The sequence below is a fragment of the Oncorhynchus tshawytscha genome, unplaced genomic scaffold (assembly GCF_018296145.1).
Source record: "Oncorhynchus tshawytscha isolate Ot180627B unplaced genomic scaffold, Otsh_v2.0 Un_contig_7015_pilon_pilon, whole genome shotgun sequence".
Taxonomy (NCBI): Eukaryota; Metazoa; Chordata; class Actinopteri; order Salmoniformes; family Salmonidae; genus Oncorhynchus; species Oncorhynchus tshawytscha.
Genome location: NW_024609765.1, coordinates 168,281 through 185,917, shown reverse-complemented (window position 1 = coordinate 185,917; position 17,637 = coordinate 168,281). Strand labels below are relative to the sequence as shown.

General features: G+C 44.6%; 1 protein-coding gene across 1 annotated transcript; it reads left to right on the top strand.

Annotated features, from left to right (window-relative positions):
* The first annotated feature begins 157 nt into the window (after window positions 1–157).
* Window positions 158–6,445, top strand: gid4 (GID complex subunit 4 homolog). The gene is made up of 6 exons (XM_024390742.2): window positions 158–541; window positions 1,138–1,197; window positions 3,533–3,640; window positions 3,809–3,910; window positions 4,046–4,176; window positions 4,520–6,445. The coding sequence occupies exons 1-6, from the start codon at window positions 317–319 to the stop codon at window positions 4,581–4,583; spliced, it is 690 nt and encodes a 229-aa protein (XP_024246510.1). The 5' UTR covers window positions 158–316; the 3' UTR covers window positions 4,584–6,445.
* The last annotated feature ends 11,192 nt before the right edge of the window (window positions 6,446–17,637 follow it).

The following is a 17,637-nucleotide window of genomic DNA, read 5'->3' as shown; positions in this document are numbered from 1 at the left end:
ACTGTAAGAACGCTGATCATTCATATGGATATTTTTTAGTGGAAAGTAGCGTACAAATGTGCAACTACATATCCCAGAATGCATTTCCGAAGACTATCCAATTACGTTTCCGTTCAAATGAGGAGTGCACATGTCCAGCCAATCAAATAGGGTGATTCTGAGTCGTCTAAAGAAACGTTGACGTTCTCTTAAAGCCAGTACACGTCCAGAGTGAGCTATCCTAGGGCCGGGGAGGAGTATAGTAAAGTGGCAGGCTTCTAGATACTGCTGGTCAGTAGCCCCTCTCCATATTAAGAACTAGCTCAGTCTGTGGTTCATGACTGTTGCAGTCGGGGATACGCACGCATTAGCGCTCATCATGCCTGTTCGAGCTGAGTGCTGCAGCAGTGCGGCCCTTACATCCTCGGCCTCTCTTATCCCTCCTCCGCCGATCAACACGCACCAGCCCGGGGTAGCTACTTCGCTGCTGTACAGCGGTTCACAGTTTCGAGGACATCAGAAGAGCAAAGGAAACTCGTATGATGTTGAGGTCGTTTTGCAGGTAAATACTCTTGCTTTTAAGAAGCTTGGTATAATGGATGGCATGTTTACTAGCTGACCATGTAAGGTTGTCTTGTCACTGCTGCTAACGTTACTGACTGCCAACCACCACTGACAAGCAACCGATTTAGCAAACTAACCAGGTGAACTAGCTAGTTAGCAAACAAACTAGTTTAACAAGCTTGACAGCAAGCAATCTGTAGTTCGCAGCTAGATGGCCCATTCAAATCGACTGTAAATGTTAGTAAGCCCTCTTGGGCCCCCTAGGGTTGTCGAGAGAGAACAGCCAGCTAACTGGCAGTGAGATGAACATTTTGTTTATGCAAACATTTGGATATATGAATACTGGCATTAACATGCATGATGTATGTTAGCAACTAGGCCATATGTTAAATGACATAGGTGGCTAGATTCCAGACCGCTGACTATTGAATAGGCCTGCTCATTCATTTGACAAAACCGCTGAAAATATCTGAACTCGTTAATAGCCTGGTTGTCATTTGTGAAGGCACCTGATGGGTTCTTGTTGTACACACACTGACATTGTGACCACTGCACTTGAATACCACTCATTGTGAGATTGTTTGTCTCCTGCAGCATGTGACCATGGAGGACTCTTATCTGTGTGGTTACCTGAAGATCAAAGGCCTAACCGAGGTAAAGTGGAGCAGAACTGGATCAGATACAGTGTACTTCTACCTTACCCCTCACATGCAATGAGTAATGATGTTGTCATGGGTCTTTAAGCCCCTTTTGGGAACTTATCAAGGCAGGGGTCAGTGTAAGCCAAGTGCAATGCGGCTTTCCAGCCCCAATTGAAATGTATAGTGGTACAACCAACCAATGTGAAACTGGCATGCATTATGGCAACATGCTAAACAACAAGCCAGAGCCAGCTATTGACCAATTTGTAACACCAGTATGAAGGCCTATCTGTTATGTTGCAAAAGTGTCTTGTCTGAGCACTGTATACTGTATTTGGATGTTTAATCTTACATGGATGTATTGACTGACTGCCTGACTGACTGCCTCTAAAATGGTGCAGACAATCAAAGAACAGGCCTGTGTGCTGCAGCTCTCTGCCTGCATTGTCTGTTTACAGCAATGTCTACAATTCAGAGGGTGTGTGGTACAAAATGTGATTGCTGTGCACTTTCTCTCACTGGCAACACTAAATATCAGGGCTCTTCCCACTCTCTCCTTGTAAATTACACAGATCCCTACTCTGGCTCCGTTCACCTCCTTTTCCTAGAGAATTAGTTGTGAGTGACTCAAAGGGAATGCTCAGGGAAATGGTGCACTTTGTTTACTTAACAAGGTGCTACCTACCACTGATCTGGCACCTTGGCATAGTGTTAGTGAGTTGGGTCGTATTCAATCGGACACACCGCATCAAATTATTTTGCAACGGACAAAGAGAAAACGTTGAGGTTGTCCCTCCCAGTTTTAGTTTTTATGTTCTTCTGTTTGTTGCCTAATGAATATGACCCTGCATTAAAAAGGCATTGCTGTTTGTTATTGATGGCATTCCTGTGTGTGACACTTAATTTGTCACTGCACCAGCATGTGTTCCAGCCAGAAAATCTTCCTAAAGGAACCTTGGTAACCATGACTGTAGAGTCAGATTATGGTAATGGTAAGTGGGAGCACAGCTAGATCCATGTATTCAGGTCTATACCCAGAACATAATTGGTCATATTTACCTACTTTGTTGGACAACTGTTATGTGTGTGACTGTAAGAACGGCTGTTTCACAACCGGCTGTGATTGGGAGTCCCATAGTGCGGCACACAATTTCCCCAGCTTCGTTAGGGTTTGGCTGGGATAGGCCGTCATTGTAAATAAGAATTTGTTCTTAACTGACTTGCCTAGTTAAATAAAATAAAAAAAAGTGAGTGCCGTCTATAACTAAAACACTCTTTGTTAGTGAAAGTCCTTACGGAGAAGGAAACATGGTCGTAGTCTCTAATTCTCTAGGAACCAAAGCAAACGGCAAGGGACTTACCTGAACTTGTCCAATAAACAAAAAGATTAGCTACGGTGTTCACTAATGAACCCAGCTCTTAGTCTGTTTCTGATCCTCGCAGGAGTATCCCACTCTCACCACGTTGTGTTTCTGATCCTCGCAGGAGTATCCCACTCTCACCACGTTGTGTTTCTGATCCTCGCAGGAGTATCCCACTCTCACCACGTTGTGTTTCTGATCCTCGCAGGAGTATCCCACTCTCACCACGTTGTGTTTCTGATCCTCGCAGGAGTATCCCACTCTCACCACGTTGTGTTTCTGATCCTCGCAGGAGTATCCCACTCTCACCACGTTGTGTTTCTGATCCTCGCAGGAGTATCCCACTCTCACCACGTTGTGTTTCTGATCCTATCCCACTCACCACGTTGTGTTTCAGGAGTCCCATCCCACGTTGTGTTTCTCACCCACGTTGTGTTTCTGATCCTCGCAGGAGTATCCCACTCTCACCACGTTGTGTTTCTGATCCTCCCACTCTCACCACGTTGTGTTTCTGAGGGAGTATCCCACTCTCACCACGTTCCCACTCTCACCACGTGTTTCTGATCCTCAGGAGTATCCCAGGAGTATCCCACTCTCACCACGTTGTGTTTCTGATCCTCAGCCCAGGAGTATCCCACTCTCACCACGTTGTGTTTCTGATCCTCCAGGAGTATCCCACTCTCACCACGTTGTGTTTCTGATCCTCCCACTCACCACGTTGTGTTTCTGATCCTCGGGAGTATCCCACTCACCACGTTGTGTTTCTGATCCTCGCAGGAGTATCCCACTCTCACAACGTTCTGTTTCTGATCCTCGCAGGAGTATCCCACTCTCACAACGTTCTGTTTCTGATCCTCGCAGGAGTATCACACTCTCACCACGTTGTGTTTCTGATACTCGCAGGAGTATCACACTCTCACCACGTTGTGTTTCTGATACTCGCAGGAGTATCACACTCTCACCACGTTCTGTTTCTGATCCTCGCAGGAGTATCCCACTCTTACAACGTTCTTTGCAGGAGAGATCATCAGTAGAAAGAGGCCCTTTTTAACCAGGAAGTGGGACGCTGATGAAGATGTGGACCGCAAGCACTGGGTATTTATTTGAAGCTCTCAATGTCATTCAGTTCATATTCCCATTAAAGCGTAGTCATTTGGTGTTTTCTTCTTTTTAACAAACACTTATTGATTCAGTATTGTATTTCAGTTTTTAATTGTCTTTGAGAAAAAGTACAACTAAAACATTTGTTTTGTTTCTTTCCAGGGTAAGTTTCAGGCTTTTTATCAGTATGCAAAGAGCTTCAACTTGGACGACTTTGATTACGAAGAGCTGAAGAACAGTGACTTTGTCTTTATGAGGTGGAAGGTGAGTCCATTATCACCTGACGTTCCATTGATCTCTCTTTCTCTCTCCCTGTATGTACTTGAATCCTTCCTGTCTCTTGTCCATTCTAACATGTCCATCTAGTGACTGTTTTGTTTCTTGTTCTCTCCCTCACAGGAGCAGTTCCTGGTCCCGGACCACACCATTAAAGACATCAGTGGGGCGTCCTTCGCTGGTTTCTACTATATCTGCTTCCAGAAGTCCACAGCCACCATTGAAGGCTACTACTACCACAGAAGCTCTGAATGGTACATAGTTTGGGTCCCAAATGGTAACCTATGGGCCCTGGTCAAAGTAGTGCACTATATAGAGAATAGGATGCTATTTGGGATGCGAACACACTGGAGTGTCAATATTTTAGATGGCTTGTTCAAATCTGATAGATGCACTGTACAGTTTGGCTCTTTGGGATATTCAGATTGAGTACATATTTTGATAGTTGCTAGTACTAAGCATACTAGGTCATGTTAATACATCTTCAGTAGATAGTTAGGTTCTGTACCAGTTGTTTTGTGTGCTGATCTGATGTGAACATACAGGGATGTGGCTACTGGCTAGCTGCTCATTCTTGGTCCCCTTGTTCTCTTTCAGGTACCAGTCGTTAAACCTCACCCATGTCCAGGAACACAGTATGCCCATCTACGAGTTCCGGTGATACCCGCCCGCTGGCAGAGGGGACTTTGATTGGCACTGCCCTAGAGACTTGCTCATGGAGGGGGAGATGAACTGACCAATCATGCCAAGGATGTACCTATCAGTATTCCCTGGCGAAAGGGAGAGAACAATGGAAGGAGGGAGGGATAGACAAAGAACAAGGCCAGCGACCGACAGTTTTTCCCAGCCTGCCTTTCTCGACTTTGCATCAGCTGGGATCAACAGCACTTTTTCTTTGGTTGTTTTCTCTTCCCCACTCTTTCTCCATTCAGCTTCCTGTTTTTGAAGCTACTTTTCCTCTTTCCACCATGTTGAAAACGCTTTCCACTTTTCAGTTGGGAATCCCCCCCCAGCCCCTCTGAAAATGGGTCCCCCAGCAGTCTAAGATTTAAGTACAAAGTTTGATATTGCATTTTAATTTGTCTCAATGAATTGAGGCCTGATTGAGATTGACTGAGCTACAGAGTGGGCAAGCAATCCTGAAAAGATGGATCTCCATAAGGTCTTGAGGTGTGACATCATCAAGGGTGTGCTCAACAGAAGATTGATGGTCAATGATCTGCCATGATGCAAGATCTGCCGGCTTAGGCGGATGACGTCTTGGTGAAGGTTGATATTTGAAGGCAGGGCATAATCAGATGTGTGTTGTGGGCTATTGAAACACATAATACCACACCGATGGCTACTTTAAATCTGTTCTCTCTCTGAGGTGGAGTCGACATCGTCTGACCTATAGAGGGAGTCCCCATGCCCTAGTTCATATTGGCAGACATATTTCCAGGCTGCTGTTACTGCTGCTTTTTGAAAAGCCTCTCCTACCGTTCCCTGCCTCAACCAAGTGAACTGATAAAGTGATTTACGCTTCACTCATTTTTCTATGCAATTTACAAAAAAATGTCTTATCCGGCGCTTACCTACTTTCCATTTTATTTTCAGAAAGGACTTTTAAAAAGTATTATGATGTACATGAGTGATCACACGGCCACCAGAGTATTTATTGAAAATGAATATTGTTGTTAATTTACATATGTGTATAGATATATAATAAAGAGTTGTTTTTATTCACCAGGCTTTTAAACTGCTTTGACACAGCTATTTGAGGGTAATGCTCTGGTGTCTTGAGTTATGTGTGGTGGCTCTGAAGTACTGGTGGAAGAGAGTGTGTTGTGCAGATTGAGCTTGGGCTGCATTTAGACAGATCAGAATTGGCCTGCCTGTTTTTCACTAATTGCTATTTGGACCAATCAGATCTTTTTCAGAGCTGATCTGGTCAAAAGACAAATTTAGTGAAAAATATCAGAATTTGGCTGCCTGTCTAAACGCAGCCAATGAGTTGTCTGTGTGGTGACGCTAATGCTAGAGCGCTACAAATCAAAGTGTGTGCAGTGGACTAAATGCCATGGGACAGATGAGAGTGAGCTAGTATAGAGTTTTGGCTGGATGAAAAGATGAGGTATAGAAATATTATGATTAGAATGGGCACAAGTAAGTATTTCGTAAGACGCTGATGACCAAACAAGATATGGATTTTGTGTTGGTACTGTGCAGTATGCTGCGTTTGAACCTGACTCAACACATGTACAGTATTGCTGACAGTCAATGATTTTTAACGAGGTCGACCCATTCTGTTAATTTTATTTCTACATTTCTGATGTATTGAATGTGGCAGGCAGCTAACTGAGCTGTCTCCTCTGCGTTCTTCACTTTGCCCCTAATTATACCAACGCACAACCGGTGTGTCTCTCTCCTGTATCATTCTGACGTCTTTTCCATTCACAGAATGAGAAATAGTGGTGTTACAAAACCTTGATGACATGTGAAGAAGTGTTTTCTTAGAGTATAAAATAAACTGACAAGAACATCTCTAGTCAAAAGCTTTTGAAAAACCGTATGCCTTAACTGTAATAAGTTTGTACAGAGCCCTGTTTTATAACAACGTTGGAGTTGAGTCATGACTGTGAATTGTTAAAGCATGTTTGTGTGATTTCAGTTGGAGAGAAATGCCACATCAGCCCTCAAAAGACCTTTGAACGCCAGTGAGTGTCCTGGGTCATGTTCATTAGACACCAAATGGGAGATAAAGACTGACACGTGAAGGGACTACCTGGACTTGTTTTCAATTTCTGTTAATGTTTTATAACGTTTCACTATGGTATGCCCTAATGGATATGACACTGAATTAGGTGACATCACATGACGGGTGTCAACCAGGACGTGAAACTACTTAGCCTACCTCATTGGTCAGTTTCATGTTGCTCGAGCCAGCATAAATAACATTACTACACTAAAAAGCTGGTTTAGACATAAAGAATGGCAAATTAATAAGATTTTATAGAAATATGCTATTTAAGAATGTCCTCAAAGACATTTGATAAGTATACTTTCAAGACATTGCTCTGTGGAAGTTGTTTCTTTTCACAAATTACATCTGATTTTAAAATGTGTTAGGAGTTGCTGTCGACTGCACTATGAACTGACTTGGTTTGCTGTCTGGACTGCACTACGAACTGACTTGGTTTGCTGTCTGGACTGCATTATGAACTGACTTGGTTTGCTGTCTGGACTGCATTATGAACTGACTTGGTTTGCTGTCTGGACTGCACTATGAACTGACTTGGTTTGCTGTCTGGACTGCACTATGAACTGACTTGGTTTGCTGTCTGGACTGCATTATGAACTGACTTGGTTTGCTGTCTGGACTGCATTATGAACTGACTTGGTTTGCTGTCTGGCCTGCACTACGAACTGACTTGGTTTGCTGTCTGGACTGCACTATGAACTGACTTGGTTTGCTGTCTGGCCTGCAACTGACTTGGTTTGCTGTCTGGACTGCATTATGAACTGACTTGGTTTGCTGTCTGGACTGCACTACTGAACTGACTTGGTTTGCTGTCTGGACTGCACTACGAACTGACTTGGTTTGCTGTCTGGACTGCACTATGACTTGGTTTGCTGTCTGGACTGACTTGGTTTGCTGTCTGGACTGCACTATGAACTGACTTGGTTTGCTGTCTGGACTGCACTATGAACTGACTTGGTTTGCTGTCTGGACTGCACTATGAACTGACTTGGTTTGCTGTCTGGACTGCACTATGAACTGACTTGGTTTGCTGTCTGGACTGCACTATGAACTGACTTGGTTTGCTTCTGGACTGCACTGGTTTGCTGTCTGGACTATGAACTGACTTGGTTTGCTGTCTGGACTGCACTATGAACTGACTTGGTTTGCTGTCTGGACTGCACTGATTGAACTGACTTGGTTTGCTGTCTGGACTGCACTAACTGAACTGGTTTTGGTTTGCTGTCTGGACTGCACTATGAACTGACTTGGTTTGCTGTCTGGACTGCACTATGAACTGACTTGGTTTGCTGTCTGGACTGCACTATGAACTGACTTTTGCTGTCTGGACTGCACTATGGTTGTCTGGACTGCACTATGAACTGACTTGGTTTGCTGTCTGGACTGCACTATGAACTGACTTGGTTTGCTGTCTGGACTGCACTGACTTGGTTTGCTGTCTGGACTGAACTGACTTGGTTTGCTGTCTGGACTGCACTGAACTGACTTGGTTTGCTGTCTGGACTGCACTATGAACTGACTTGGTTTGCTGTCTGGACTGCACTATGAACTGACTTGGTTTGCTGTCTGGACTGCACTATGAACTGACTTGGTTTGCTGTCTGGACTGCACTATGAACTGACTTGGTTTGGGGTCTGGACTGCACTATGAACTGACTTGGTTTGCTGTCTGGACTGCACTATGAACTGACTTGGTTTGCTGTCTGGACTGCACTATGAACTGACTGGTGTTGCTGTGTCCATGCGCCAGCTCCATTCTCCAGGTAACAAAGAGTGTGACATACATTATTTCCTTTGATCAAGCTACAAGAATGGACAAAAAAGCTAGTTGAAATTGCAAATTAATCTTTGATACGTCAGTTGAGTTCAATTAAGTCAATTGGATTATATGATACAAGAGGAAGAGTTGGTGTGTTGTTCACTATGGTGGCTGTTTTTACTGGTGACTGACTGTCTGAAATCATGCCACTTCTACAGAGATATTTTATGAGAAAGTTTATGGATGGAGGAAATTGAAAGAATGAGGTTCCATCAACATTGCAATAAAACTATTCCCACAAAACTGTCTTTTCTTCTGTGGGTGTTTCTGTCATTATGTTTATATTATAGTTATCCATTATTTAGCGATCAATTGGGTGTTTCTGTCATTGTTTATATTATAGTTATCCATTATTTTGTGATGAATTGGGTGTTTGTTTCTAATACCTGAGTGATAGTTGAGGACTATAGTCTTAAGTAACTGTCCAGTGTTTCCAGATTTCTATGAAATATGACATAATTACTTACAATAGCTAGGTTTCCATCCAATTGGGGACAGATTTTCATGTTAATATTCTAAAATATACCTGAAACAATGAAGTGGTTGTGCCTGATGAGGTAGTGCACATAACTTTTGCGGTTACATTCTCAAGTAGCGAATAAAGAATACAATTTTTTATCCTTGAGTCTATGTAACAGTTTTAAAAAACGATTGAAATGTAAACCTACTGAATCTGCCTATGCCAAACTAATATGAGACTCACATGAACACAATGGTGTTCTCCGTTTTGCTCTACAACCCCCACAAGTGTCACAGTCTGAAGGTAACCCATTCAAAGAAATGGAAGTAAAAAGGTAGTTTTGTGCCAACAAATATAAGGGGTTAAAAAAAGACAGGTTAAATGATTTTCCATCGCATTTTCAACTCTGCTGATGTTTTTTTCACAAAAACTGTTATATAGCAAATGTGGCCACTCTGGTCTTGACACATGCGCTCTAGCCAATGGCTCGCAGATAGATTGCGGGTATAGCCATGAGTTTATTATGGATAAACGCAAGATTATTTGTATTTATCAAACGGCAGCCAAGCATCGCTCATCATGTCTCCAGTATAAGACCATCGATTTATTAGAAAGGAGCATCAAACTCATCACCGTGCACTTTCACCACCCTGTGAAGCTCATTATAACTTATTTCATCTGTATCCTAATTAACTGTATTCTTTCCCGAGTCGTAGTGGGAGGACCACACATCATCAAGTGACTCCAGGTTTACTTCGATGTGATGGTTATTATATCAATATTTGCGCATAAAAAACATTCCCTCCACCATTTCTCACATCATTCATTTTACAAACACAAAAAGATCCCACCTCGTCTACCATATTTTGTTTTGTTGACATTCAAGTTACCTGAAAAAGGTGCTGTTTCCATCAGGCCTGTCGTGACATGTTCTATGTACTTTACTCACATAAAAAGATTGGATGGAAACCAAAAGGTACGTCAAACAGCATTGTGTGGTCGTACTCGTACCACAACAACAGAATTGTGTGCGCATATACCGGTCATTCAAAATATTCATACGAGTAGATTGGCCAGCTCATCCTCCTCTAGACCACTGATTGGCCAGTTCATCCTCCTCAGGAGTATGATGTCATACTGTGAAGAACTAACAAGCATTTTTGAAATGGTCTGTTTGAGGTACAAATTTGAGGTGGGGTTTATGAAGAAAATAATTGCAGTCCTATATCAGATGATTCATGAGCATTAGATATGTACCTGATCATTTTGTACTGAAAGATGAGCCCACTCATATCACCACCACACTCAGTAGGTATATGAAAAGAACCCTAGAAAACATCTTTACCACAGAAGTGTCCAGCACAAGTGTTTTATGTAAAATCAATCCCCATAGCCGCTATTCCCCAGGGGAGTCAAACTAATTTTGCCCTGGTCTTAAACGAGGTCTGTAGGGCCGCACTGAAAATTGGTTATATTTCCTTTCCATCAAAATGTGATACTAGCAAGAGCAGTGATACTAGCAAGGGTAGTGTGCAGGTTTCTTCTTTTTTCTCAATTGTATATAACTGCCTTTAATTTGCTGGACCCCAGGAAGAGTGGATCCATAAATACGAATACGAATACAAATATACATTTTTTTTATTTTCCATGCAAAGGGTGGCTACTTTGAAGAATCTCAAATATAACATATTTTGATTTGTTTAACACTTTTTTTGGTTACTACATGATTCCATGTGTTTTTTCATAGTTTTGATGTCTCACTATTACTGTAATACATGTCATTTTGCAGATGCTTTTATCCAAAGCAACTTGCAGTCATGCGTGCATTCATTTTACATACGGGTGGCTCAGGAATCAAACCCATATCCCTGGCATTGCATGCCTTTACAAACTGAGTCATACAGGACCACTATAATGATGCAATGTTGCACTTGGTTTGTGCTTGGCTCCTGAAACTGTCGTTGCTTATGTTCATTTTGCAGCTAACTGTTACAGATGTGAATCTATTAAGTATGATTGCAAGCTCTTAATGCTTCATAAATGTAGGTTAAAAAAGAACGTCTTAATTGAAAATCAGATAATATAAACAATCTAGCCTACTATTTCCTTCAGCATATCAAAAGAGCTTTGCTTTCTACCATCACATAATGATTTAAACTATTGTTGTGGATCAAATACATCCACTTCCAATCTAATAACTGTCCATATGAATATATATTTAAATTAACATTGACAGAGTATAACATCTATAAATATAAATGTTCATATATCAAATCTACACTGACAAAGTATAAAATATGAAACAATACCCATTTCTCCCCATATACTGGACATGAAATGTTTCTTCTTGACCAATACAAACAAGCATGATAACATATATAAAGTGCTTCCTGTGAAGTCCACCCTGAAAAAGTTATTTTCAGCTCTTATGAATGCCCAATAGGGATCCAGATCAGGGTACCAAATTATATGTGAAAATACCCTAACTGGCTCCTTATTGGGCATATTCATGTGTCTCATTGGTAGATTCTATGGGACAGAGGCAAAGTGTGTCAACTACAGAAAATGCAGGGTAGATGGGCTCAGTGAAAGTGGTGTAAAATGAGAGGAGAGTCACCATGTCAGAGGTGACACTATACAGAGTCAGAGTGCCAGCAGGCCAGTCCAAATACACTCCCACCCAGTTAGAATCTGTGGGAGGGGCACAAACTGGAGTCCTTTCTCTATTATGTCTTGCTGAGAAACCTCCATCATCTGTGCAGTACCAACTCCATGACATTTCATTCCAGCCTAACCAACTTTTGTGCCCGTCCTCCATCTTGGGTATCCCTCTATACGTTGCTGCAATCTTAGTCTTTTTACTACCAAATTCAAGTTCCCAGTAACAGCGATCAGAAAGACTCTCTCTACACAGCACTTGTACATTTGCCAGGCTGAATCTGTCAGGGTGATCGGCGCATCGCTGCACCTCCCTTGTTTTTGCAACGTTTCTTCTATCTTTACTTATTCGCAGCATTTTGTTTGCTGTGTTTGAATCTAGTGTAAGCTGGCATGCATCTGTAAATGAAAGAGGGGTTAGGAAGGACTGGAGTTTCAATCTGTTTACAGATTCAGAGGCAGAGAAAGTTTGCTGGCTGGTAGAGCGTTGATTCACAGATTTAAAACCACCACAGATAAAACAATACAAATATAGCTTACATTTCAAGAGCCTCCATTTTTCCATGCTTGATCTAAGAGGGTCAATACTGAAAGTTGAAAACCAGAACTGTGAGCATATATTTTACATTCAGTTTATCTGGTAAATGTGTGGTTAACATTGGTATTACTGGAATTCCGGAGCCAGAGCACTTTTATTGAAACAATTCACTTAATCACATTTTGTGAAATGTGTTTAGAATGCAACAGTCAAACAACTGAATTATGATCACTGCTCTATATTCATGAACGTGTTTTTAAATACCATACGTATGGAGAGAGTACTAACATAATGTATGGTTTTGTCCCCACTCCGGGGGCGCTCAACATCACCAGTCTACATACCACCGGTCCTGCCAACCCATCTTTACGCACAGAGCTGGGTTGAAATGCCATGGCTTCCTACCTCAGTGCTCCCTCTATTTCGCTCATCAGATGGGAGCCCCCACCACCGAGAGGTCCAAGGTTGACATGGTCATTTCTCTGCTGACTGGACGGGTGTTGGAGTGGGCCACGGCTGTCTGGGACAGAGGAGAAGAAGAGCTGGGTTCCTATAAGCGGTTCATGGCTCTGTTCAGGGGAGTCTTCCACTGTACACCAGAGGGCAGAGAGGGGGGTGAGCGCCTGCTCCAACTACGGCAGGATGGCCAGACCACGGCAGAGTACAGTTTACCCTTTCCCTTTCTTTCCCTTTTACACTTTACCCTTTCCCTGTGGTTCCACATCGGTTGAGAGTCCTGTGGTTGCCCTTCAGCCCAACATCCCAGAGTTTTTTGTCCAAAACCCGCACCACCTGTCTCCCTCCTCATCGCCCATGGAACTGTGCCACCGACCTGTTTTGCAGGCTCTGTGCAGCCGCATCTACCCTCTGTCGGTGGCTGAAACCAAGGCGATGGAGGAGTACATCCAGGAGGCTCTCCAGCAGGGTTTCATTCGCACATCCACCTCCCCTGCTTCTTCTTCGTGGCCAAGAAGGACGGAGGATTGCGCCCTGCGTCGATTACAGAAATCTGAATTACATCACCACGAAGAACCGCTACCCTCTTCCCTTGGTGCCAGCCACGATTGAACAACTCTGTGGGGCCTGGTTTTTCACCAAGTTGGACCTGCAGAGTGCCTACAATTTGATCCGTGGGGGGGATGAATGGAAGATGGCCTTCAGCACAATGTCTGGTCACTACGAGCACTTGGTGATGCCTTTTGGATTAGCCAATACTCCGTCAGTGTTTCAGGCATTCGTTAACGAGGTGTTCCGGGACATGCTTGGATGCCAGGTGGTCGTCTATATCGACGACATCCTGATCTACTCAGCTACCTTGGAGGAGCACATTGCTCAAGTCCGAGTAGTCCTGGAATGCTTCCTGGCCAACCACCTGTACGTCAAGGCGGAGAAGTGCCAATTCCATCAAGAGGAGGTCTCCTTTTTGGGTTACCAGATCAGCCAGCAAGGAGTCATGATGGATGAGAGGAAGGTGGATGCTGTCAGGTCATGGCCAGTCCCAACCACCATAAAGGGGTTACAACATTTTTGGAGATTTGTCAACTTCTACCGACGATTAATTAAAGAACTTTAGCTGGATCGCCTTTCTCACTTCTCTCCTCAAGGGTGGTCCCCGGAAGTTGGGATGGAATTCTACAGCTGACGAAGCCTTCAGCATACTGAAGGGTCGTTTCACCTCCGCCCTGTTGCTTAAACATCCAGATCCTACGCTGCCCTTCATGGTGGAGGTGGACGCTTCAGAAGTAGGTGTTGGGGCTGTCCTGTCCCAACGTCAAGGTAATCCACCGAAATTGTATCCATTTGCATATTACTCAAAAAAGCTGTCTTCTGCAGAGAGGAACTATAATGTTGCCGATCGGGAGCTGGCATTAGAGGAGTGGAGACACTGGCTGGAGGGCACCCAGGACCAATTTCTCATTCTCACCGACCATTGGAACCTGGAGTACATACAGACAGCGAGGTGACTTAACCCGCGCCAAGTCAGATGGGCCCCTTTCTTCACCAGATTCGATTTCACGCTGACATATCGCCCAGGTTTTTTTTTTAAACATCAAAGCCGATGCCCTGTCCTGTCTCTATGATTCGGGAGAGGTTCCTGTTTTGAGTGCACCCATAATCTCGCCCCCTCGAGTCGTAGCCCCCGTGCTCTGGGACGTAGATGTGGACATTCGCCAGGCCCTGGAGAGGGAACTCGCACCTGCCACCTGTCCTCCTGAGTGCACCTACCTTCCCACGGGGATAAGGAATCGGCTATTGACCTGGGCGCACACAGTTGTTGTTGCTGGACATCCAAGTACCATTCAGTCCATCTCTGGAAAGTACTGGCGCAGGATGTCACTCGTTATGTCAACTTCTGTTCCGTATATGTGCCCAATCCAAATCACCCCGAACACTCCAGCAGGGAAACTCCTTCCCCTTCCCATGTCTCAGTGTCCCTGGTCTCATCTGTCCATTAATTTTGTCACTGATCTCCCCTCTTCCGGTGGTTTTACAACCATGTTGGTCATAGTGGACAGATTCTCTAAATCATGCCATTTCATCCCTCTCTCTGGTCTCCATACCACTCTCCAGGTCACTGAAGCACTGTTCCAGCAGGTCTTCCGGCACTAGGACTTTGTGGAAGTTATCGCCTCCGATTGTTGCCTCCAATTCACATCACATGTATGGAAGGCTTTCATGGAGAAGCTGTGGGTCACGGTCAGCCTCACTTCCGGCCTCAGTCTAACGGGAAGGTGGAGAGGATGAACCAGGAGCTGGGGAGTTTTCTGAGGAGCCACTGCCAGGACCGGCAGGGGGAGTGGGCCCGATTCCTTCCTTGGGCTGAATACGCCCAGAATTAATTGCGACACTCCTCCACCGGGCTGACTCACTTCCAGTGTGTTCTGGGTTATCAGCCAGCCCTGGCTCCATGGACTCTTGAGACAGATCGAAGCTCTTGCGGTGGAAGAGTGGTTTATCTGCGCAGAAGAGGTATGGAACGATGCCCACGTGAGACTCCAGCGCGCTATCTGCCATCAGAAAGAGCAGACGGATCGCTACCGCAGTGAGGCTCCCTTATTCCATCCTGGTGATCACGTCTGGCTCTCCACCAGGAACCTCCCGCTCACCTGGGGCTGTTCGAGGTCCTCCGGAGGGTCAACGAGGTAACTTACAGATTACAACTCCCCCTAACTACAGAATCTCACCATCTTTTCACATTTCCCTCCTCAGGCCGGTGGTGCCCGGTCCCCTGGCTGATGCCATCCCCCACAACACCCCTCCGCCTCCCTTGTACATCGAGGGGAGCCCCGCTTATGCCTTCAGATTACTCATGGACTCCCGACGCTGTGGGGGTCGGCTCCAGTATCAAGTGGACTGGGGGGTACGATCCAGAGGAGCGGTGTTGGGTTCCGGTGGATGACATTCTAGATCCCAACATCATCCGAGATTTCCATCTTTGTCTTCTGGACTGGCCCGCTCCTCGCTCTCGGGGCAGTCCTCCTGGCCAGTATCGTCCTGCGGCTGGAGCCATGCATCGGGGGTCTACTAACCACCGGTCCTGGCAACCCATCTTTACGCACACCTGGCAACCATCAGTACACACACCTGTGTCTTGTCAGTCACACCTGGACTTGATTACTCCCTTGATTACCTACCCTTTAAATAGCACTCTTTTGTTATCAGCCACCATGTACTATTGCTTATGTTTCTATGTCAGACACTTCTCTTGAATCATTATTATTAAACTCACTAACTGCACCTGCTTCCTGACGTCACTTATTTGTGCTCAACATGTTTAGTGATTACTCCAATATTATTTTTGCGCAAACTGTATATTCCCTAAAATATGAATGCAGATGATGCATAACTCAGCTCAGTGCCTCTAGTTTACAGTGTGGATCCTCCAGTACAGCAGATAGCTGCTCTACCCCTGATTCCTCTGGATAGTTGAAGCTCAGATCCAGGTCTTTAAAGTGTGTTGAGTTTGAACTCAAAGCCATGGCTAGAGAAACACAGCCCTCGTCTGTAATTCCACAGTGAGAGAGAGTGAGAGCCTGCAGAAAAATGGAGGGAGGATGAAAGTTGGAGGGAGGTTGAGGGCCAGACATTTTCACTGAAGAGCAAAAACAAGCAACCTTTTTTATTTCACATGCTAAAGGACCTTTCACAATCACTTACTAATTTGGCCCTGAACCTTGGCAACAATGTCAATGCAAAATAGTGAATATGTGTAGCAGTGGGGATTAGTGAAACCTCGGCCTGCAATCTCGCCACTTGCACTGCCGAAATGGGACTTTCCCATTAGACACACCATGTCATTTCATCATGGAAATTTGAGTAATATTTGGTAGGGACGTTGATCAATGACATGTCAACCTTTATTCACCCAATCAAAAAGTCAGCCAAAAGTTGAATTTCCAATGTGTTATCACTATGCTTTCAAACATCTAAAAGCACAAGCAAATTCCAATGGAAAAACAATGTCTCATTTTTGGTTTAGTTGTCACTCAAATATCTATCACTGCGTTTTCAACCATTTAAAAGCACAGAAAAGTTCAAATGGGAATACAATGCCAGGTATTTTGTTAATTTACACAACAGATCACTGTGCTTCATCTGATAGCAGAACAACCCTGCCCTGTGCAACTGGGTCCTGGACTTTGACGGGCTGCCCCCAGATGGTGAAGGTAGGAAACAACATCTCCACTTCGCTGACCCTCAACATTGGGGCCCAAGAGGATGTGTGCTCAGCCATCTCCTGTACTCCCTGTTCACCTACGACTGAGTGGCCATGCACACCTCCAACTCAATCATCAAGTCTGCAGACAGCACACCAATAGTGGGCTTGATCACCAACAACGACGAGACAGCCTACAGGGAGGAGGTGAGGGCACTCAGAGTGTGGTGTCAGGAAAACAACCTCTCACTCAACGTCTACAAAACAAAGGAGATGATCATGGCCTTCAGGAAACAGCAGAGGGAGCACTCCCCTATCCACATCGAAGGGACAGCAGTAGAGAAGGTGGAACGTTTTAAGTTCCTGGGTGTACACATCACAGACAAACTGAAATGGTCTACCCACACAGTGTGGTGAAGAAGGCACAACAGCGCCTCTTCAACCTCAGGAGGCTGAAGAAATTTGGCTTGTCACCCAAAACCCTGACAAACACACAATCGAGAGCATCCTGTCGGGCTGTATCACAGCCTGGTACAGCAACTGCACCGCCCTCAACCGCAAGGCTCTCCAGATGGTGGTGCAGTCTGCACAACACATCACTGGGGGCAAACTACCTGCCCTCCATGACACCTACCGCACCCGATGTCACATGAAGGCCAAAAAGATCATCAAGGACAACAACCACCTGAGCCACTGCCTGTTCAAACGCTATCATCCAGAAGGCGAGGTCAGTACAAGTGCATCAAAGCTGGGACCGAGAGACTGAAAAACAGCTTCTATCTCAAGGCCTTCAGACTGTTAAACAGCCATCACTAACATTGAGTGGCTTCTGCCAACATACTGA